Below are 24208 nucleotides of genomic sequence, written 5' to 3'. Positions count from 1 at the left end.
AGATAAAATTGCACTTCCTGTGCTCTACATTCGGAGGTCTCTAGGCGTTCCTCATGTCACTTTTACAGCTACTGGTCGTAGCACTCAGCCAGGCTCACTGCCTGTGCATAGGGCAGAGTAATGAGGCTATTTCAGGCTTCAACCCACAGGGAGGGGAGGTTATCAGGATAGAGAGGGATGTCTCAGAGCTTCAGAGGAACGGTAGGTGAGGAGGGATCACTTTCCCTCTATCAGTCCATCAGTTGAAGAGCTCACCACTGAAACCTCAGCTTTGCAGGAACTGAAGTTTATTTTCACATTGATAGTCTGTATTGGTCTATTCATGATTTACCCACATGAGTTTTCTAAATTGTTCTATTGCAGGTATGTAAAGTTTGTCACTCATGCTGGGTGCTAATATTTGTGGCTTGGATTGTTTATTTTAGGGCAGAGACTTGCTAACGCATAAGATCCCATTGTGGCAACAAGCATGTGCCGACCCAAATAAACTCCCGGAGCGGGCGATGCTTCTGGCTCAACAGATGGGCTCAGGAGCGGTGGGGACGCTGGGACACCACACCTCTAAATCTAACCTGACCATCTCAGACCCCATCCCTGGGGCCAAGCCACTTCCTGTGCCACCTGAGCTTGCAGCTCTCATGGGGAGCCAACAGACGGTGAGTTAGAAACCCTGTTTGACCTAAATAAAACAATGAGAGCCACAAAATGATACAATGTCTCAAGTGCAGCTAGAAAATTTGTAAATGGTGGCATTAATGATGTGTATAATTAAGTCCTGAGGGTGTTTGGGGGTGTGAGAACCACTCACGGCCAAATGAAAGAGCATTTTAATGACTTTATATTCATCTCTCTTTTTGATAATGACCACAATACTGTGGAAAGAATTATCAGAAAACTGGGGGCACATACAACTCTTTAGTTTACAGTTTATTAAAACCGAGGCACAGCTGAAGCAAGAAGTTTCTGTATAGCGGAAGTAAAGTGTTTGTTTTTACACATGAAAATTATGTGTCTTAGTTGTTCCTAAAAAATCCTCTTGCAGAGGATGATGGGAGCAGAATGTGTACCCATAATGAATGGATCAGGGGTCCATGGAGAAGATTACCAACGCTGGATGGAGACCAGAGCCGCACATGAGAAACCGTCTCTGCAGTCTCACAGACACGGTGTAGAGACCTTCTCCAATACCCTGCCTGTCCGCAAGGTTGCTCCTCCAAAGCCCAAGAGCACTCTGGGTAAGTTAAGGATGCATCAAGCAAAATATCTCTCATTGCATCTAACTCTCTGATCACGACAAATGGAAGTTTTCAGTGCTGTTTATTCAATTCCCATCTATATAACTTAATTTCAAACTGGAATCTGCGCTTTATAGCTTTGTCAGGGTCTGTGCACCTGTGCGTTTCTCTCTCCTCAAGAAATTAGTGAGTATTCCTCTAGTGAGTGGACAATAACAGGGCAAACACTGCTGGAAATGAAAACAGGGCAGAACAGCTGGGAATAGAGGACAGCTTTAAAAATGAATTGAAAATGGGTGAAGGTTATAGCTTCTCATTTGAAGGAAGTATTTTTACGAAGCAGCAGAAACGAGCCCTCTTAATGAGTGTTTTACACGACCTTTACGTGCAATTTTGGTAGCACTTTATTTTACAGTCCTGTTCCCCATGTACATACTATGTATTTACTATAGTTTTTACAATAACTGGGTAATAACTAGGTACTAACCCTGAACCTACCCCTAAACCTAAGCTTAACCCATGTAGTTACCTTATATTAACCCGTACTGTCTTGTGAAAGTACACTGCAAGTACACGTACTGTAAGATAAAGTACAACCAAATTTTAAATATATTCCTAAACCTACTGAGCAAATCTCGGAAGTGACCGATTTGAGAGGAGAGACTCAAATAGTGCCTCTCACATGCAGCAAACAAGTATTTGACTGAACTAATTCCAATAGTTTGATGTTAGTGTGTTAACAACACAAATATTTTAAACACAAAAACAATTTAATCTATAAAATATACATTGATCTATACACTGATATTTCTCTTGCATAATCAATTATGAAAAATTACTCAGCATGAATTTCTAATCTCTGACCCCAGCAGAGACACAGACCCTGCCCAGGTCAAGCTCAATGACAGCTGGGCTGGAGAGAAATGGCCGGACACGCGTTCAGGCCCTCTTCTCCCATGCCGCCGGGGACAACAGCACTCTCCTCAGTTTTATGGAAGGAGACATCATCACACTGTTGGTGCCTGAAGCCCGAGATGGCTGGCACTACGGTGAAAACGAGAAGAACAGAATGTAAGCATCTTATGCTTAACATCACAACTAAATTTCCTAATGCATAGGATGATTTTAGAGAAAAAGATATTTGATGATGAAAATGTTATTTTAAAGCGAATTGATGAACCCGAAAATCTGCTTCAAATGCCATGTTGTATGTGTCTTATCAGGAGAGGCTGGTTCCCGTTCTCTTACACTCGTGTGATTCCCGAACCAGACAGCAACAAACTCCATGTCAGGTGAGTCTGTCGGAATATTAATGAATTTTAATGAATAATTTCAATGTATAAATGATATTTAATATTGTGCTGGCTCAACCTATGAATGAAGTGCAATTAGAGAACTACAATCATCATGAGCTGAATAAAACCATAAAACGTGCAATTTAGACAAGTTGATGCCTGTGCATACGGATGTTAATGTTGACATGACAAATCAAAATTTACTTTATTCAGGCACATTCATAATATTATTGTGTTTGATGATCAGTGCATGTTATTCCAAGAAGAAAAATGCTGTCCTTTTTAAATGTAATGTCTCTTCTCAGTCTCACTTTGCTTTTCACTGATGTCACTTGGATAATGTTATCCAATATCTTAATGTTTAGACATTATTTGAGCAAATGTGAATTCAGTTTGGCTCCATTCTAGTATGCAACATTCAATCAATTCCTAATGGATAAAATAAAGTACATTTCTAAATTCAATATCGAAAAATGTCACATTATAGACATATAAATGAGCTGCAGATGGCAAATCATGTTGACTTGAATTGAATGTGTATGTGTTTGTAGTTTGCAGCATAACAGGAGCAGCAGCACAGGAAATCTTCTGGAGAGAGAGATGGCGTTGCCAACACCTGATTACGGCATGCCCGCACGCTTCCTCGCCCAGCAGCAGAGCACACAACACAGCCGACAGAGACCGTACAGCGTGGCTGTGCCAGGATTCTCACAAGTAAGCTATGCACACACACACACACACACACACACACACACACACACACACACACACACACACACACACACACACACACACACACACACACACACACACACACACAGTCTATTCTCATTCTTACATCCAGTACTCACAGATTAAACTTGACAGATGTATGCAGATATTAGTATACCTTTCTATAAAAGTAGTACCGTAGTATCAATCACCTTTCGTAGACATTTATCAGACATGCTGAAATATAGCGGTGCGACAGTTCCATTAGAGCAGCCCAATCTCCAGCTAACCGCATAGAGGACGTTCCAGGACATTACCCTGAACCCTGAAGGAAGCTGGCATGGTTGCATGTAAAAACAAACAAAATGTAGGATTTGGCATTTAAAACCCAACATTATTTTGAGAAATGTTTGCATGAAAAGTCTGTTTTTGTACTAAACTTTACTGAAATATATCCACTTGCAATGGCATTATAGACTTATATGAATAAGCATACTTCTGGGGTAGCATCAAAATGCATCACAATCTCATACATCAGAGGTATGGTGGAATGCTTTTTGTCACAGTTTCAGAAGTAGGGCTTTGTTATGAAATATATCCACATATATAATATATCCATATACGTAACAAAGCCAGCAAAGTGTACATATCCACACGTGCAACAAAGCCAGCAAGAAACCCCAGGGTCCCCTTCTTAATGCATTCAATATTGTCATGCTTGTGTTCCTCTGGACTGGAGACACTGCTCAATTGTCTCTTCCCATTGCTTCTGTTCAGGATGCACCCAATGACCTCCTTTTTTATTCCCTGTTACAATAGCAATGCTTTAGCTACAGTATCATCAATACTGCAGTTCATAAGTGTTCTGTGTTCTTCTACTGCCATCTACTGGAGATGTGAGGAAAAGTAAATTACTTAAACATATTCTCTCTTCCTTCACAGCAAGGGCTGGAGGAGTATGAGTCTCGATTTCAAACAAGGTAAGACCAAGTTTTCACTTACTCATTAGCCCTCTGAACAGTGACACAATGTAAACAAAATGCATTTTAGTTTGTCTATAAGTTCTTTCTTTGTTTCCTATATTATTTGAATTATTTCTCTCTGGTTTTGTTTGAATTAAAAATGTTACATACATATTCTAAATCCATGGCGATTATGGCAAGCAAAAAAGTCTTGTTTGCTTGACCTGCAGCCGGAGCAGACGAACATAGCTGACGTTTCTGAAGGTCTAGCCCAAACATAAGGTGGGCGGGTGACCAAACAGGGCACCTAAACCCATATTGAACAAGAGAGAAACCTCTGTTTGTTTAAATGGGTTTCATAAACCTCGCAATAATATAATAAGTCATTTATGGTCATTTCCCATAGATGAGAAGCATACCTACTCTCAAACATGTTGTAGCCATACTTTACCAATTTGAGGTAAAGTAAAACTTTTTTTTTTTTAATTTTAGAAAGGACCTTGTGTGACATCCCTATAAATAAATAACCCCTTGTGGGTCATCTATGGGGAAGCTGACCATTCCCAGCTTTTATTCCAAATTCCTTAGCATCCCAAAATTTGAAGTATGTTGAGATTACATTTCTCAAATGGTTTAATTTTTCCATTTACGTTTCCATTCCATTCTTGCTTTTGCTGTCCATGTGTGTCTGTCTTAAATATTCTTTAAGCGTCTTTTGTTCCAACTTTTAGTTTCTTTAGGGAATTTCTCATGAGAAGTGATTTTCCACATGCTTTCCTGAGTGTTTTAAATCTCTAGTTCACTTTACACCTTGCTTTACACACCATTTAGATTTGACTCCCATGATGCATTTGAAACATTGGGCTCCATTTTCTCAATACAAGTGTATGAATCTGGAATTTTTTTCTGATTCTGATTAGTATGTTTGAATTGTTTTCATTTTACTTCTGAACCAAACACACACACACGTGTCTTGCAGGAAATTAAGCCCATCACATGTTTGCAACCTGCTTTAATAGAGATTAGTTTTAAATTAGTAACGTTAAAGGGATAGTTCACCCAAAAATTTAAATTCTGTCATGATTTACTCACATCATTACAGAGGACTTTCTTCCTTTCTTGGAACACAAGAAATAAATGGAGATTGGCACTTTTCAGCTTCAATAAGCACCATAAACGTAGTCTAAATGACTCATTTCCTATATTCATAAATCCCCTGAAGCCATACAATAGCTTTGTATAAGGAACACACTAGAATTTAAATCATTATTATCTTGACATCACCACCTATCTCTCCTTTCATGAGAGAAGTACAAAAACAAATAATTCTTTTGATTACGATCTTTTCTGTGAATTGGTTGATCAAGTTCACAAAACCAGGTTCAATGATTATTTCACGAATCAGACTCATTCATTTCTTGAGTTCAAGTATAGCAAACAGTTCATATGGACTAATTTTATTATTCTTTAATGGTGCCTTTGCCTGATAAGCTCAGTCCCCGTTCATTATAACTTTTGGTTTGGAAAATGTGAGTAAATGGCGACAATTTTCATTTATGTGTGAACTATTCCTTCAACAAGAGTGCTTTATGCTCTCTGTGCATCAATGTGTCCGTGTCCAAAGCCAGTCTGGCAGCATCTCCCTCTCTTTGTTCCACAGTGCCGAGGGCAAATTGATTTCGACAGTGTGAGAGGACAGACAGACACACAGACACCACCCTCCCCTCCGTCCACACTCACTTCCCTGTCTGCCTTTATCTCTCAACAATCCATTCCCCTTCACTCCACCCTCAGAGGAAGAGGTTCTAGATCCACCCTTCCCTCCTCCTCTTTCCCTTATTTTATCCAAGTTGGAAGCACCCTAATGGAACCGGAATGCTGAATATTCCATGTTGACCTTCCTCATCATACGTTCCTATCATGAGGATGTTGAACTTTTTTCAATAAATATGTTAAATTGTCTATATGTATCTCTTGCCTGTCTTTCATGCATGTACATGTCAGCAATGTATAAACTAAGTGCATCACTTTTGCCATCGAGGGGTCCATGGATTTAGTTTTTACCGAAAAATGGAAGTTCTTTCATCATTTGCGTAACTTTTTTCTTCTGTGGAACACAAAGAAGCTGATTTTTTTCCTTAAAATGAAAGCGAATGGACCTGTCCAGCAAGATTTTCTTGTTTTATGATTGTCTGTTCCTCACACAAACCTATTGTATCGCTTCAAGTCATATGGACCACTTTTATAGTGCTTTTTATTAATTTATTTGGAGCTTGACAGCAACTGGTCCCAATCCACTTTCACTTTATTGAAGAGAGAAGCTCAGAAATCTAAATTTAGTTTGTGTTCCATGCAAGAAATAAAAGTTGTCTGAGCTTGAAACGACATGAGGGCAAGTAAATGAATTAAATTTTTTGTTGAACAAAAAAAATGACAGTGAAACAATTTTTTGGAATTTATTGTTTGTAACAATAATGGTGAGTTTATCCAAGTACAAACAAATGTTAATAATGAAACAGAACTGAGGATAAAAAAACATTTATATTGAGGTGTTTTTGAATTATTAATGTGCATTCTACAATTGAATGGATATGATGTAATTATTAAAGAGGTTTCAGTGTTTTTCCATCTCATTGCTTATATTGCTGATGTAAAGGGCCTCCATGATCTCATATCTCATCTGGAGTGCCTTCAATAAACTCTCTGTTTTCTAAATGCGTCAAGTGTTGATTAGAGCAGGACGGTTCTGATGTGCAGCAAATACTTGACCCATGCATTGTCTCAAGTGAAGATTGTTGTGTTCTGAAAGCCTTGAAGCTGAATTGGAACAAAATCTTTTAATATAAATGACAAATGTCAGTTGTTTCTGGAATTCGTGGTTCATGCATGAAAGAATAGACAACTGGTACCTTCATTTCCATGTCCCTTCACCAACCACAAGTCACAAGTTAGTGATTTCACCACAGATAAGGGGTATAACTCGCTTAATATGGTAAATCACTGTAATGCATGGTATTGAGTGGCTCATTGCTCATATACATGAAAAGCAGAAAGAATAAACAATATATAGGTTGCTTACAAGCAAGATTTCTTTATTAATGTAGATAAAGTTCAACTAATCCAATTAGATTTTACAGTCTGAACGGTATTTTTTCCTCTCCAGTCGTTACAGCGATACATCCATATTAATGTGCCAAGTCTTAATATAATCCATGTGATCCAGTGCCTTGTACATAGCACATAATATTTGTAAATATAACTTTAATCAAACACTGAATTGTAATCATGAATATTTCTTATTTTCTTTTGAAATTGATGCATTTATTTTATTTGGATCAACAAGATCCATGTACAGCTTTTTAATTCAAAACATATGTAAACACTAGCAATAATCAAATTTGATACCATCTTTTTTTGTTGTTCAACAACAATTTACACAATCTTATATGCTTATAATACACTTACACACTACTTGTGTGAGTTTTATAGCCTTTTTCACAGGAGTGAACGCTGATGTCATTTAGTTCCAGTGTTGTAATGAAAGGGAACTGATTAAATGCTTTGAAATTGCCATTTTATAGAAACAAATTGATTAAAAGAGGCGATCGGGTTGATGTTTCTCTGATGTGATAGAAACACTACAGTGCTTGTCTATTAGTCAGCAAAACAGTTACAGTATTGTTCAAAGGTGCACTGCTTTACATTTTCTCTGTATTGTACTTGAAATGCCGATATATCGCTGTACAAGGTGATGCACAATGAAATAAAATGCACCTTCAGTAAAGTATGTGTGAAGATGTCCAGATTGTACACTCACTTTCCCTTAAAGGTTTTCTCATGTTTTCCTGCACTGAAGATCCTGCCAGGTGCTTTGTGTCTGTCTATCTTCCTAGTTTTTTCTTTTACCTTCTGTTTGTCTATTTGTGTGTGACTGAACCAACGTCTTGCTGTAGCTCTGCCAACACTCTCCATCTATGTTTTGATGAATTTAGAGACAAAAGCAAGGGGTCAAGGACTGGAAGCCAGTGCCAGTGTTTCTTCTTTCTGCACTAAAGTAAAGCCATGATACAGCCGCCACGCTCAAAGAGAGACCCACCTCTGTCATGTTATTTGTCGGTTTAATTTTCTTTCTTTTTTTGGAATGCCCACTACTGGATGTAAAAGGAGGGAAATTACAATAACTGTGCTGCAAAGTATTTATACACTCCAATATGCATGTATTTTGGGCGACACTAGAACAGTGTAATGTTGCTAAATGATCATGTGACTTTCTACTCTTGAGAAGATGAATAAACATTTCTTCAGATGTAAGCTAGATTTTTGTAGATTTTCTTAATGCCCGTCTTGTCATAACTTGATTTCATGGTAAGCTGTATATTGTTGTGCCATGAGACCGATCAACAGAATATGAGATTGTCTAAATTTTAGTCCGTTTGTCTCTAAATTGATCTGAAATTATCGACTATCAGATGATAGCTGATTAAGTCTTTCAATATTAATACCTGTGCAGTTTTTGCTGATGGTCAGTTCTCAGATTGATAACTGCAGACACTGTCAATCTGAAGTGTTTCTGTAATCTGCAACTCAGCTTTCACTGCTCATACACTGTAAAAATTATATGATCAATAAGTTGACAACATATTTTTACATTGCTTTAACTCATCAAAATAAGTTATGCGATTTTCAGCTTTGTTGTAAGTTATACAAGATTCAACTAATTTGTTTAATTGTGTTTAATGTAATTTAAGTTCAAATGACTTAAACATCATATACATTGTAATCAAAACTGATTACTTAAACATTTAAGGCAGGAACTTTTTTTCCCCAGTGTACTGTTTTTCTGTTTTTAAACATGGTCAGGCTTGTAAATTACTTTTGATGAATAAATATTGCCAAATGATAAGCTAAATTCAATAATGAATTCAACTATTTTTTTTTTTTTTTTATTAAAAGATGTTTTAATGACTTTTCACAGTAACAATAATTTCATTTCAGAGGTGAATTTTCAAAGTTTTGTTAAAATCGTCAAAAAGGCTGACGCTGGCTGGCAACTTAAAACAAAAAACGCTGGCGGGGAAAGTGTTGATAAACCAAAAAGAAAAAGAAAAAAAAAGAAAGAAAGATCAAAAAGCATATTAAGAACTATTAGATGTGATGACTGTGACAGTCTGCTAAACTTATTTCTAATTTACAATAAAAAAGAGCTCTCGTTTGGTTTGTTCATTTTCTGAATGTTAAGCACAATATATAATAGGCTACATCTGAAAGTTCCATGTTCTATTTTGTACACTTTTCAGTAAAAGTGCCTGTTGTATTATTTTTTTTTAAATATTCACATTAAGAGTAGAGTTTCTTTCGTTAAAGACAAATAGTCACATTCCTATATAGCCTGTTCTCGTTTTCCCCCCCAGTGTGGTTCCTGAATTTGAACGCTTTTGAGTGAGTAAACTATACAACTAAAATATATATCCATGATCATTTATTTATATATTAAACATTTTAAAGAAGATTGCATGGTTATGACACCACTGAATAAGTAAGTGACCCCAAACATGATTTGAACTTTTGGGGTCTCTATATTTATGTTTTCATCCACAGCATTGAAGGTTTATTTTACTTCAGCTTCAAGTTCTTTCCTCCCCAGTCCATTTGATAAAGCTCCAGCTTTCTAAAGAATTCAATTTACACATACAATTTCATATTTGAATGCAAAATATGATGCGATCATTTCCTGAAATGACTTAATATTAATCTGAATCTTTTGAGCAGCCACAAACGACTCAGGGAAGAGAGACTAAACTTGAATTATAATCAGTAGGTCTGTGTTTATGGCATGCATAATCTTGAAAAAAAAAAATTGTTCATTTCCTTCCATTTTCACTCACTCAAATATAAAGTTTCAAACATCCTTTTTTATATTTTTTGCACGTTTTGTTGTCACTTTTAAGCGTCCTTTATATGATGCTATGGTTTGTATGTTTTTTTGTTTTGTTTTTAGAGTGAAGGACCCTCTCCAATTCACCACATTTGCGCTCACATCTCGCCAAAGACAAAGCAATTCCATCAGCAAGCAGACTCCCAAACTCCTCATAGCTGAAGACCTTGGATCTCGACTCCATTATTAGGACACATTTTGGCAGGCCACATGGAGATACTGTACAGAACATTATCTTTCACCCACGATCCACAGAACGCCATGCTCTGAGCTTCTCTTTATTCTACTGTCGCCATTACAAGTTGATCACTCGATATTTGAAATTAAACAAATGCAAATATATTTAGTAAGACCTTTCTACTTAGTCAATTTTACATTTGGTCCATTGAAGAAATCTGCTCAAATGACCATGATAACACCTAGTATAATATTTTCCATGATGTATTTTTGTCTCATACAGCACAGTTTCTACCCTCTACCCTCTTGCACTTTGAATAATTTAAAATAAGGTTCAGCCTCAATAAAGGGAATTCAAGCAAAACATCTTGTTTTTAATTTGAACAGCAATGCACGTCTTCATTTAATATCATGCATTTTATGATATATTCAGCATTGATATATAAACGATTTCTCACTATGGATCACAATCATGATTCCGGTGCTTGTTCATGTCAAACACAAAAGGACCAGATTGTTTGGTGACATTAATCTGTATTCCACAGAAAAAGAAAAATGCACACTTCATGTGTCATAATCATTTTGCAATGATGTTTCTGCAGATATCAAAAAGTCTAGATCTACTTAAGGGCCTGGAGCATATCTCAAAGCTATTGTCATCTCTATTCATTTCTATCTCTATATAAATCTAGAGACTGCTCTCCAAGAATGGCCCACTCCCTCAACTTCCTCTTTTACTTGTCTTTTAAAAAAACCTCCTCAATATTCACATATTTACCAATAATCACACTTATTCAGTGTTGACATCCATTTTCAATGGAAAGTAGCTAAAGCCTGCTCAAAGTGTTTACATGTCACTAGATGGCGCCAACCATCAGCACTTTATATCGGTTTTCCACAAGGCCTGCTGTATTTTCATAATATAGCCGAATGTCAAATAAAGCTGTTCTCATTTAGCCTACAAATCTTCTGGCTGAATGAATATGATATAGTGACAGACTAGAACCAGCAATCCAAAAAAATTACTAGATTGTTAGCAATTGCTAGACAGGCACAATCATTTATTATAGTTTAGAGAAACTCGTCATGTCCTGCAACAGCTCAAGTTGGAAAAGAAAGACTCTTCATGCATTGCAAAGGAAACAGAACAAAATTTCACTCGGGTTATTGAGTCTTATGCATTTCTTGAAAGACCCAAGCCATTAAGGGAACAGGACATCATAGCCTACAGACTTTACAAAACCACTTAGCACTATTACTTTAGATATTGGTCTGAATGGATTATTTTGCTTTATAGTTTTTACTTTAATAAAGGTATTATTCACAACTTTCTACTGTGATGAAATCTTGTCAAATCTTGACGTTTTGTTCTAAAGCATAAATTACACCCATAGTGAAAACGTGAATTTTGAAACAATTATTAGCCGTTAGTTAAAGCAGTTCTTGATTGATTGTATGTATTGATGCATTTTAAATCAATGTATAAATGCATTTTGAATAAATGTAGTGATTCTTTTCGAAAAAGTAGTGATTCTTATGTGGGGGGAAAAGTAGCAATTCTTTTTGAAAAAGTACTGATTCTTTTCGAAAAATGTTGCGATTCTATTTAAAAATGTAGCGATTCTTTTCGAAAGTGTAGTGATTGTATTGATTGATTGTATGAAAAATTTAGTTTTTTTTTTGAAAATGTAGCAATTCTTTTTGAGAAAGTAGCAATTTTTGAAAATGTAGCAATTCTTTTTAAAACAGCAGGAAGTCTTTACAAAAAAGTAGTTTTTTAAAGCATAGTGATTGTATTGATGCATTTTGAAAAAAGTAAAAAAAAAAGAAGTGACCCTTCAAAAAATTTGCAATTCTTTTTGAAAGTGTAGTGATTGTATTGATTATATGTATTGATGCATTTAGAAAAAATGTAGCAATTCTTTTTGAAAAAATAGCGATTCTTTAAAAAAATTTAACAATTCTTTTCAAAAGTGTTGTATTGATTCATTTTGAATAAATGTATTAATGCATTTTGAATAAAAGTAGGGATTCTTTTTTTTATAAAGTAGCTATTCCATTCGAAAATGTAGCGATTTTGAAATTCGTAGTAGCAATTCTTTCCGAAAAATTTAGCAATTCTTTTTCAAAAAGTAGCGATTCTTTTCGGAAAAAAAGGTAGCGACTCTTTTTGGAAAAAATGTAGCTATACTTTTCGGAAAAAAAGGTAGCGATTCTTTTTCAAAAAAAGTAACGATTCTTTTTTAAAAAAAAAGTAATGATTCTTTTTCAAAAAAAGTAACTATTATTTTCAAAAAAGTAGCGAATCTCTTTGAAAGTGTAGTGATTGTATTGATTGTCTGGCATTTTTAATAAATGTAGCAATTCTTTTTGGAAAAGTAGCAATTCTTTAGGAAAAATAACATTTTCTAAAAGAATTGCTAAATTTTTTCAAAACACATTTATACATTTATTCAAAACGCATTCAGGGCTGCCAACTCTCACGCACTGGGTTTTTTAAAAAGGTATTGGGTGTGGATATAATGTTTTGGTTACACATCGCAATATGTCTCAGAAGTCTGAAGTGCAAAAAATGTCCCACATTAGGGCAATTCACCCTACCTATTGTTCATTCCTATTTATTTAGATGATCGGTTCACGTGCTCTTGAACTGTGGCGCTACAACGATCTGTCACGTCACATTTACAAGCGCCACAACAGTATATTGTTTGAATTTGAAATAAAATTGACAGAATCTGAGAGCTGAGAAATTGTTCATATCAAAAGTAACCTTCTCTGTTTTATCTGTCGCAGAGAAAAATCGCGAATCAAAGAGGACCCTACACCCCGAACTTTCAGGGGAACACCATAAGTGGAAAAAATAAGTTGGCCAGCCACGCGGGACAAGGTGGCCTATCCATTTGGACAGGCTCTGTTTCGAGGAGGCGAGACCCTTGGTGCGCCCACCTAACGAAACAAAAAGCTGTTCTGAACGCCTGAAGGTGGCGGAGCGTGTAATGTAAAATCTCAGCGCCCTGACAGGGCAGAGAAGATTCACCTCACCTTCGCTGTCAGATGCTGGCAGAGCTGACAGCGAAATAACTTGCGCTCTGAATGGAGTGCCCATCACTTTAGGAACAAAAGGAAAGGCTTTCAGGGCCTCGAGGACCAATGAAAGATCCCACATAGGAACCGACCGGGGGCGCGGCGGGTTCATCCTTCTAGCTCCTCTAAGGAAGCGGATGACCAACTCATGTCTTCCCAGTGACTGGCCGTGCGTCGATTCTGCGAACGCTGCCACGGCCGCCACGTATACTTTGAGCGTGGATGGGGACCTCCCCTTATCCAAAAGCTCTTGGTGGCGTGGGGACTTTCACTACACTTAAAACACCTACGGCGTGAGCCGGACCAGACATTATACTCTTTTGGAGATGTCTCTGGGTCGCCGTGAAAACGGCGTTTGTGTGCAGGCGAGAGGGTGAACAAACCGCCTCGTTGGCTGCTAAATGAACCACTGCAGTAGTCTGTTTGAAGGGGACTGACAGGGAAATAAACTTTGACGGCGGTCCGGCCGCAGCGGGACACGCGCGTCTTCTCTCTCTTTGTTAGGAGGGCTTCGCGTGCTCACTCTTCAGCGTGATCTTCTGCCGAGGCCCTCTGGGGGGCGGCGGTCTGTGACGGGTGTCGGAGCGGCCGCCCTGACGTCGCTGCGAAGGCTGAGGCTGTGCTGGGCGCTGTTCTTTTCTTTGTCTCTCGCGAGAGCGGCCTGTAGCCGAGCTCGAGCGTCGCAGCAGGAAGAGGTTCATGGCCTGCGTGGTCTTCTGTACCTCAGAAAAACGGTCAACGATCCCGTTCACCGCTGGGCCGAAGAGACCAGTGGGGGAGAGCGGCGCGTTCAGGAAGGTGGCTCGCTCAGTTTCCCTTATATCCGCGAGCGTCAACCAGAGGTGCCTCTCTGTTACAGTCAACGCGGCCATGGCTCGTCCAATGGCTTGTCCAATGGCTTGAGCTGCGGTTTTAGTGGCGCGGAGAGAGAGATCCGTCGCACTGTGAGCATCCTCATATGGAACCATAGTGGAACTGCAACCAGTTCAGAAGCCAGAAGTTTATTGAGTGAAAGTTCTCCCCTTATTAGACATTCTCTGTTTATAGCAGAGTCCGTCTATGGAGAGTCTTGGCACTTCCTATTAGCCCCGTTGTATATCATCTTGGTTGCAGTTCCATTAGAATTCCACTGGAGGTGATCGCGGGCGAGTGCAGAATGAATGGGAGTCTATGGAGCTAGACGGCTAAATGTATCCCTTTCTCCTGCTTGTCGTTGAATCAACGTAGATTTTATTGTTGATTCCGCAAGTTCAATATAGATTATAGACCAAAAGTCGAATGAACGAGTACTTATGTCCTTTCGATTTCTTACAGGTTAGGTCGTTGTTGGCCGGAACACGCTAGCATTCTGCTATTATGTGACATCATCACATTTTTGAATGGATTTTTAGAACAGATAAGTGAACTTAAAAATGCAATTTTCAGCTGAGTGTATTATCTTAGCCCCCCCTCTTGAATGCAACTTTCAAATTACTTGACAAAAAATTATGTAACCCGTGTCGTGGCAAGTGTTACCCTCACTCTCCTCAGTAAAAGACACCGAGGGACGTGAAGAAGACACTGCTTAAATCTATGGACCAACGATCAGAAGACCAGAATTCGCTCAAGAGACTGTTAAGAGCAAAGAAGCACAGGGACACACTGTTTAAGTTGGAAAAACAGGTGAGATATATTTTAGAGGATTAACAATTAAGACAAAAAAAGAAAGTGTTCAAAAAGACAATAAAATTAAACTCAACACGTCAATAAAAGAAAATAAACCAGAAATAAATACTTTTTTTTAAAATCCTAATTATAACCTTTTATTCTTTCTTTGTATCGATTATAATTTTAACTTTCTATTTAGTTTTAAATCTAATTTCACCTAATTAACTTTTATTCTGGTATAAGAAAGATATAAGGTTTCTTTAGTTATTCCTAATTTGACTTATTTATATTAAGAATACTCTTCTCCTCTGGTCTGATTTAAATGTAACTCTTTTCAATTTCAACCTTTCAAATTACTTTTCAGTTCACTCTTATTACACAAAATAGAAATTATGAACACTTAATAAATCAAAAGAAATAAATCACAATAGAATTGAAACACAATAACAACAATAAAGAAAATAAATCACCGTCAAATTATCTCAGTGTTCACAGAAATCTCAATGTGATATGAGATTGTACCAGTTCTCAGATCCAGTTCAATGTTCCTTCACGAGATCCTTCTTCCGCAACTCAAGTTAACTCACTGTTCAGTAGGAAAGGAAAAGAAAACCTGTGCTCGATCCTACCACACTATTCACAGTTCCATCCGCAGTTCGATCCTTATTTGGGCATGGCTCGCCAGTTCCTGCTTGCACCAACTCTCAAACTTTCACCGTTTAGAAGGGACATCTCGTTGTGCAGCTTCCCCGATCCTCGTTCTGGAAAGCAGCATCCAACCTCAGCAAATAGAAAATAGCAGACAAAACCAAAGGAAAATCCAGAAAGGATATAAAAAGAAATAGAAAGCCCAAGGGGGGAAAAAAAACCCAACCTTGAAAAAAACAAGGCCAAAAGTACAATTAGGCACTTTTCTCAAAAATACACATGTCAAGTCAAGTCAAGTCAATTTATTTATAGAGCACAACATAAACACAACATTAGTTGATCCAAAGTGCTTTACAGACGGTCAAAAAATAAAAATTAAAAATTAATAAAGAAAACTATTAATAATAATAAACGAATAAAAGAACATTTCTACGTACATTTACACAGTGTACCATACACAGTGTCACTCAAATGCAAGAGTATAAAAATGAGTCTTTAGGCTAGATTTAAAAGCATTGAGCGATGGAGAGGCCCTGATATTAAAGGGTAAGCTGTTCCAAAGTTTAGGTGCAGCAACCGCGAAAGCTCTGTCGCCTTTTGATTTGCAACGTGAACGAGGAACTGATAAAAGAAGCTGGTTACAGGATCTTAATGACCTAGAGGTTGTATGTGGCTGGATAAGTTCATAGAGATAATCCGGGGTTGATTTTTGGAGAGCCTTATATACAAAAAGAAGGACCTTAAAATCAACTCTAAACTTGACAGGGAGCCAGTGCAATGAAACAAGAACAGGAGTAATATGCTCCCGTTTTTTTGTTCCTGTCAGCAGTCTGGCTGCCGCATTTTGGACCATCTGAAGCCGAGATAGAGTGCTTTGTGGAAGACCGACATATAGAGAATTACAATAGTCCAGTCTAGAAGAGATTAGTGCATGGATGACAATTTCAAAATCTTTTTGAGAAAGAAAATGTTTTACCTTCGCAACAGATCTGAGGTGGAAGAAGCTACTCTTTACAACCGTGTTCACCTGTTTGTCGAATTGTAGTGAAGGGTCAAAATAGACCCCTAGATTTTTTACATAGGGTTGTAAGCTATCACTGAGGGAGCCTAACCTACTTGTCAGAGTAGTATTGAGTGCAGTGGGGCCTAGCAGAAGCACCTCAGTTTTGTCGGTGTTTAGTTGCAGGAAATTGTTCGCCATCCAAATTTTCACTTCATCAAGACATGATAAAAGGAGTTGTATAGAGAAATCATTTTCAAGTTTGATTGGAAGGTAAAGTTGTAGGTCATCGGCGTAGCAGTGATAGTTTATGCCATGTTTCTGGAGAATGGAGCCCAGGGGAAGCATGTAGAGTGAAAACAACAAAGGGCCAAGAATAGAACCCTGGGGAACACCATAAGTGACGGGTGCAGTAGGTGAGGTAAACGACCCGATATTTACTGAAAACGTCCTACCCTTTAAATAAGAGTTGAACCATTGTAATGCCGTGCCTTGAACCCCTACTGTATATTGAAGTCGTTTCAAGAGGATGTCATGGTCAATCGTGTCAAAAGCTGCACTCAGATCTAGCAGTAACAGAATGACAGATGACCCTGAATCAGTAGACAACAATAGATCATTTGTAACTTTAAGCAAGGCTGACTCTGTACTGTGAAGTGCTCTAAAACCAGATTGTAACTTATCCAAAATGTTAAAGGCATCTAAGTAAGAAGTAAACTGTGAGAGCACTGCTTTCTCTAAAACCTTTGAAATGAATGGTAGTTTAGAAATTGGCCGGTAATTACTAAGAACAGATGGATCAAGGTTAGATCTTTTTAGCAAGGGCTGTACAGAAGCATGCTTAAAAGACTCAGGGAAAACCCCAGTGGACAGAGAACTGTTTATAATAGTTAAAAGCGCAGGGCTAATAGTGTCTAATACCTCTCTAAGCAAACGGCCAGGCAGTACATCAGATTGACAGTATGTCACTTTCATTTTGGAAATTAATGCACTTAATTGAGACTGAGACACTGGTTTAAAACTAGTAAAATTACTAGAAGGAGAGATAAGGGGAGAAACAGCCGTGTCAGAAGGAGAGAGGCGAGATCTGATATCTAGTATCTTCTGTACAAAGAAACCTAAGAATTCTATACAGGTCTCGAGATTGCCAACAGGAGCTGAGCAGGTGGCTGGATTAAGAACTGAGTTTATAGTTTTAAAAAGAACTTGTGGCCTGTTTGCATTCATAGCAATTAAATTTGAAAGATATTGAGACTTTTCATCACTGACCGACTTTTGATAGGTGGCAAGACAATCTTTTAAAATTTGATAAGAGACCTGTACCTGTAACACATATTACAATATATTCAATTATTAACATTTCAAACTTCACTTTTCTTATAACATTAACACACTACTTCACATACATAGAGCAAGTTTTCAAATGACGCGCTAGGCCTCATCTGCTCAAATTACATGTGCGTCACACTCGACTGATTGCTCAAGCTCAATTACACGACGAAAACTATTACATTTACATTTCACAGATCATCAAAAATAACTTCTCCCTTTATAATATCACTTATTTAACACATTTATGAAGAAATCTTCTATTATTTTTCCCTTTTTTATAGAAGGTTGTCTCTTACATAAAATTAGCTAAATATAACACACATATCCAGCATTTGAACACATTTTATCAGATATTTATACATAAGAACCTTAGTAATAACAATAAAACGAAAACTTAAATTACCAAGAGTGCTCTAATATCAATTAGAAAAAGTTCGCGGCAGCTCTTTCAGCTTTAGGACCGTACTTCAATGCACGTACAAAAAGCTAGTTTTACTTTTACTCAAAATCAATTATCACAATATCAAGTTCTGTTTCTATTTCTCAAAATCTACTAGCTTGCTCACTCTAATTCACTTTCCTCTCTTCTTCCAGGATCGCGCTCGCTGCTTCCCTCGGAAATGAACACTGCATCATCTCCTGATTCCGATGACTCCACTTACTAAGGCGGGCCAACTCTGATTCGTCCATTAGGACCAATCATTGTATCACTAAATCAAATCACTCTTCTCTAATTTATGTATTCTTATTTTCTCTTTTCTTTACAGATGTTTAATAAAATAACTGTTCATTCACATAAGTTTCAGTCGCTTTATTTTCTATTTCAAAAAATAAAACATCTTTAGTAACCTGGGTTACACCCTCCCCTCTTGAATACATGCACGTCCCGCTGCATCTACACGTCTTTGGGATTGAATCAAAACCACAGGTACATCAACAGAAGAAGCATGTACTTCCTCTAAGGCAGTACTGAATGCCAAACTTAGACCTTGCAACAGAGATTGAATCACTACTGTAAGTGGGTTCCCTAACTGGGGATATTCAAGCCTTTTTGCAGGTTTTCGCTCTCTCTGCGAACGTCTGGGAATAGCTCCCTCTTCAAACTCTATGTCGTTCTCTCGTTCACTTTGATCAATTTCAACATCTCTAGCTTCAATCAAAACTGGATTCTCTTCATTTATGTTCTCACCTTCACAGCCAATTTCTGTTTCAGCTTCCTGAGAAGGAAACTCAGAACAGGGATCAATTTCTTTATCTTCTCTCACTGGAATCTCTAAATCAACACGAACAGGTTCTATCTCAACAGAAGGAGCTTCTGCTTCTCCAGATTCAGGTAAGTTCCCTCTCACAGGTTCATCCACAGGTAAGTCAACAGGGACATTACAAGGATTTCGACAAGGTAAGTGCTCGGGGCTCACCAAAACTCGGGTTTCAATATCCAATGTATCCCTAAATGCAGGATTAATGAATCGATCAGTGTCAGATTCATATTCACACTCAGATTCTGGCTCTTGTGAATTATTATCATCTGCACAGGCTCTAGTTCTTGGCCTGTGAACCCTTTGCTTAGGCTGTTTCTCATGTTGACTCGGCTGCAAAAATCCACAAGGTAACAAGTCACGATGTAATGTCCTGAGGGGACCACTCTGCCCAACAGGTCGGACAGTGTACACCGGTAAATTTCCCGCTCTCCTAACCACTTCTTGAACTCCTTGCTCCCACTTGTCTGCGAGCTTGTGCTTTCCTCGCAACCTAACATTGCGCACAAGAACTCGGTCACCCTCTTCCAAGGTTGAATCAACCACACGTCTATCAAACCGTCCCTTGTTGCGCTTTGCTATCTTAGCAGAATTCTTCTTAGCTATTTCATAGCTCTCTCGCAACCGTTCTTTCAAATCTTTAACGTACTGAGAGTGAGATTTGGCTGGAGATTCTGCTGGCAATCCAAAAGCTAAATCTACGGTCAAACGAGGAAGACCTCCAAACATAAGCTCATAAGGAGCATACCCTGTTGTATCATTACGCGTACAATTGTATGCATGAACCAAGGGCTTTACAAACTCCTTCCACTTAGACTTCTTCTCATTCTCTAGCGTTCCCAACATTTGGAGAAGCGTCCGGTTGAAACGCTCTACCGGGTTACCTCTGGGGTGATAAGGCGTGGTACGAATCTTATGAATACCCGCTACATGACACATCTCTTTTATTGTACGGGATTCAAAATCAGGTCCTTGGTCACTATGTAGCTTTTCGGGAAACCCATAATGTACCAGGAAGTTTTCCCACAAACACTTCGCAACTGTACGAGCCGTTTGATTCTGGGTCGGTACTGCTACGGCGTATTTCGTGAAATGATCCGTAATAACCAATACGTTACTGGTATTACTGCGGTCTGGCTCTAATGACAAGAAGTCCATACAGACCAACTCCAAGGGTCTACTGGTTTGAATGTTAACCAGGGGAGCGGCTCTGTCTGGAGGTCTTTTCCTGCGCACGCAACGTTCACACGTCTTGATCTTCTCCACGGCTTGGGACATTCTTGGCCAAAAGAATCTGGACCTCACTAAGTCTAAAGTCCTCTCAATACCTAAGTGCCCCATATCATCGTGAAGACTACGCAACACCATGTCTCTTAGTCCAACTGGCAACACTAACTGATAGTGAGAGACTCCGTTCTCTTGCTTCTTCCTATACAACACTCCGTTCTTCAACTCAAATCAACTCCATTCCCTCAACCACAATGCTAAATCAGATGGCTGACCCCTCAGAGTACCTGGCTTAGTTCCATTTCTCATCCACTCAACTATCACCTTGAGCTCTGGATCTTTCTCTTGCCATTCTGCCAATGCTGCCTCAGAGAGATTGGGAAGAGCAGGCAACCCATGCTGAGTCTCATGTTGCAACTCCTTCGGCAAAGCATTAACACAATGAGCGAGAGACTCAACTAATGTAATAGAAGGGTGTGTCAAACTGAGACTTTCAGGTAAACTAATCACCTGATGCCTTTCACATATGGCTTTCACTACATCCGCCATGAGAACATCAGACTTGCTTTCAGGATCTGCAAGGTGATGAAGTGTAAACTTCTCAATTCTTTCTCGTTCTTTCTGAGAGACCAAATCATCAATAGGCTCACCATGTGGACGCCGGGAAAGACCGTCCGCATCCTGATTCTGACTCCCAGCCCTATATTGGAGCTTGAAAGTGTAGGTTGACAAACTAGACAGCCAACGGTAGCTGGTAGCATCAAGTTTTGCAGATGTTAAAACGTACGTCAAGGGATTACTGTCTGTTACAACAGTGAAGTCTGTACCATACAAATAATCACTAAACTTAGCTGTGACAGCCCACTTCAATGCAAGAAATTCCAACTTATGTGCCGTATATTTCGCCTCACTTTTTGTCAATCCCTTACTGGCGAACGCTATCACTCGCATCTGCCCGTTCTGCTCCTGGTACAATGCCGCACCCAGCCCCGTAGTACTAGCATCAGTGTGGAGCGTATACGGGAGTCTGGGGTCAGCAAAGCCCAGGACAGGAGCAGAGGTCAACTTTGAAATAACATCAAACGCATTCTGACATATATCAGTCCATCGATCACCAAACTGCTCTTTCGTGTTGAAATACTCGCTTCCCCCTCGTTTCCCACTGCGGCCCCTGCGAAGTGGAGGGTACCCCTCAGTGAGTCCCGTGAGAGGTTTGACTATTTTCGAGTAGTCACGCACGAACCTTCTATAATACCCCGCGAAGCCCAAGAAAGCTCTTAACTCTTTCAAGTTGGTAGGTCTCGGCCAAGTCTTTAAAGCTTCGACCTTAGCTGGGTCAGTCTTTACTCCGTCCTTTGAAACAACATGACCCAAATACTTGACTGATGTCTGAATGAAACGGCATTTTTCAGGCGCTAGCTTCAACCCGTACTCCTTAAGCCGGTTTAGGACCTGGACTAACCGCGACTCATGTTCTTCCTAAGTCTTTGAAAAGACAATCAAGTCATCAATGAAAACTAAGACCTGCTTCCTGTGAAGATCACCCATACACCGCTCCATTAACCTCTGGAATGTACTTGGCGCATTTGTGATTCCCTGAGGCATCCTATTGAATTCCCAGAAGCCTAGGGGACATACGAAAGCAGTCTTGCACTTATCAGCTTCATCCATTTCGATCTGGTAGAATCCAGATTTCAGATCAAGTACAGAGAACCATTTGGAACCAGTAAGCACAGAAAAGACCTCCTCTAGATTAGGTAGCGCGTAAGCATCCTTAATCGTTTGAGAGTTCAACTTCCGAAAGTCGATGCAGAGCTGAACCGAACCATCTTTCTTCCGGACCACCACTATGGGCGAAGAAAAGGAAGACTCGGACTCGCGAATGACTCCGGCAGAAATCAATTCCTTCAGATGCTTTCGAACGGCATCGATGTCTTGAGGCTGAATTGGACGTGCCCTATGCTTAAAGGGTGTCTCATCTGTCAATCTAATCTGGTGCTTCACTTGACTAGTACAACCGAAGTCAAGATCATGCAAAGAGAAAACTTCAGGCATGGAATTTAGCCGGTTCGAAATTCGCTCTTTCCAATGTGAAGGCAAAGGAGAATCTCCAAAGTCAAAGGTAAGGTTGGCAGAGGTAGGTGCTGATGACTCTACTCCGCAAGAACTCTTGTTGCTCTCTATCACTTCCTCTACAGCGTAAATCTCCGCAAGTATAGCTTTAGGAGGAATCGTTATATCAGTCCGAGTGTCATTCTTAAGCAGAACTGACAGCTGAGAGGATCGTCTGGATGGCAAAGTGTGAACACAACTCACCACCGAAAGACCGCTAAACGCTGGGGTTGAAGGCGGTTCAAGAGCTATATCAATTTCTCTAAGAAGGTTCCCGAAGCTGAACATAGCCATTCAAGACTACTGTGTTCCCGGCAGGCACAACTTCGGGTATACTTCCCATTAACTTCACATGTCCTAACTGTTCACTGCCAGCTTGTCTCCATCTCGCTTCAAGAACTCTAAGCACTGCTTGATACCCGTGAAAGTCTGAACAAGGATTGTTCTGTTTCTCGTTGATACAGTGACCATAAAGCACATCCAAGGAGTTGGTACCTACTAAAACTTGTGACAGACTCTTGAGATCCGGAACTACCAAACCTAAGGTAGGGATTTCAACTTCTGCACCCACAAACTCTTTTGGAAACTTCAAGACCAACTCTATGTACCCTAGATATGGAACTGCTTGTCCATTGGCTCCTTCTACCTCTAGTAGGTTTCCCAATGACTTCAACGGATGATCAGACAGATGCGACTCGTAAAACGACCTGGGAATGGTAGTAACCTGAGATCCTGTGTCTAGGAGACAACTAACCATTTTACCCCCAATAACAATCTGCGCTGTGCACTTTACTCCTACTAACCCATCTGGCAGGTTCTTTAATGGTGATCTATTCTGGTTACTCGTGACGGCCGCTTGTCTATAACACTTAGGGCGGTTCAAGTTACACCTCGTCTCCGTATGCCCCGCTACAGAGACGTCCCTTAGTTTAAAGACAAGGAAGAACTCCTGTGCAGAGAGTCCCACTGGGCCTGCTGCTCTCTCAACTTATGACGCTTTTCTTCAACTCTCAAGGGGTTTGCTGGATTATCACAGGCAACAGCCAAATGACCATTCTCTCCGCATCGGAAGCAATATCCGGGGACGAGGTCGATTGGTCATTGGTTGGGCCCTTCTAACATCTCGACCAGTATCGGTCTCTATCAAACTCTGAGGCGGAAAAACTCGAGAACTAGCAGTCACATGTGAGTGATCTCTAAAATTTCTCTGCCGTTTCTGATCTGAATTTCTACCTAAAGTAACAAGTTGAGCCTGAGCTTCTGCAAGTTGCTTTCTTAGAGAATCTGTTTCAGAACTACTGGCATTTGGTGTTTCATGAGAATACACTGCCACTTGCTGGGTGGCAGCTCGAGGTTTCGGGTAAACAACAGGAGTTTTTGGCAACCCAAAGTGCGTTTTCATTCTCCTTTGGAAGTACGTTTACTCTCTTCTGTTCGAATTAACACAACCAACTCAGCGAAAGTGAGTGGCTGGGCTCCGCTTTTCCCTAACTGAAGGCTGTCAATGAGACCATTGTCCCAACATCCCCTCACAAATTGCTTCAAAAGACAACGGTCATGATCTTTCTCCGCGATGCCTCCCCT

General features: G+C 39.3%; 1 protein-coding gene across 14 annotated transcripts in view; it reads left to right on the top strand.

Moving 5' to 3' along the window:
* baiap2b (BAR/IMD domain containing adaptor protein 2b) overlaps positions 1-10679 on the top strand; it is a 53769-nt gene extending 43090 nt beyond the window's left edge. For 7 of the 14 annotated variants that reach the window (XM_077200408.1, XM_077200406.1, XM_077200413.1 and 4 more), the window contains 7 exons: positions 426-656; positions 1043-1235; positions 2105-2306; positions 2459-2527; positions 3082-3244; positions 4184-4221; positions 5864-7987. In XM_077200408.1, coding sequence (XP_077056523.1) covers positions 426-656; positions 1043-1235; positions 2105-2306; positions 2459-2527; positions 3082-3244; positions 4184-4221; positions 5864-5894 — 927 coding nt within the window. In that variant the 3' untranslated portion in view covers positions 5895-7987. Of the gene's footprint in view, positions 1-425; positions 657-1042; positions 1236-2104; positions 2307-2458; positions 2528-3081; positions 3245-4183; positions 4222-4433; positions 4486-5863; positions 7988-10201 lie in introns of those variants that run through there. The other 7 variants (XM_077200404.1, XM_077200415.1, XM_077200412.1 and 4 more) reach the window with 3 other exon arrangements.
* Positions 10680-24208: the final 13529 nt, after the last annotated feature.

This window comes from Siphateles boraxobius, unplaced genomic scaffold, assembly GCF_051911475.1.
Source record: "Siphateles boraxobius isolate OS27281-9 unplaced genomic scaffold, OSU_SipBor_1 46, whole genome shotgun sequence".
Taxonomy (NCBI): Eukaryota; Metazoa; Chordata; class Actinopteri; order Cypriniformes; family Leuciscidae; genus Siphateles; species Siphateles boraxobius.
Note: the sequence above shows the minus strand (reverse complement) of the source record. Positions and strands in the feature narration are given on the sequence as shown.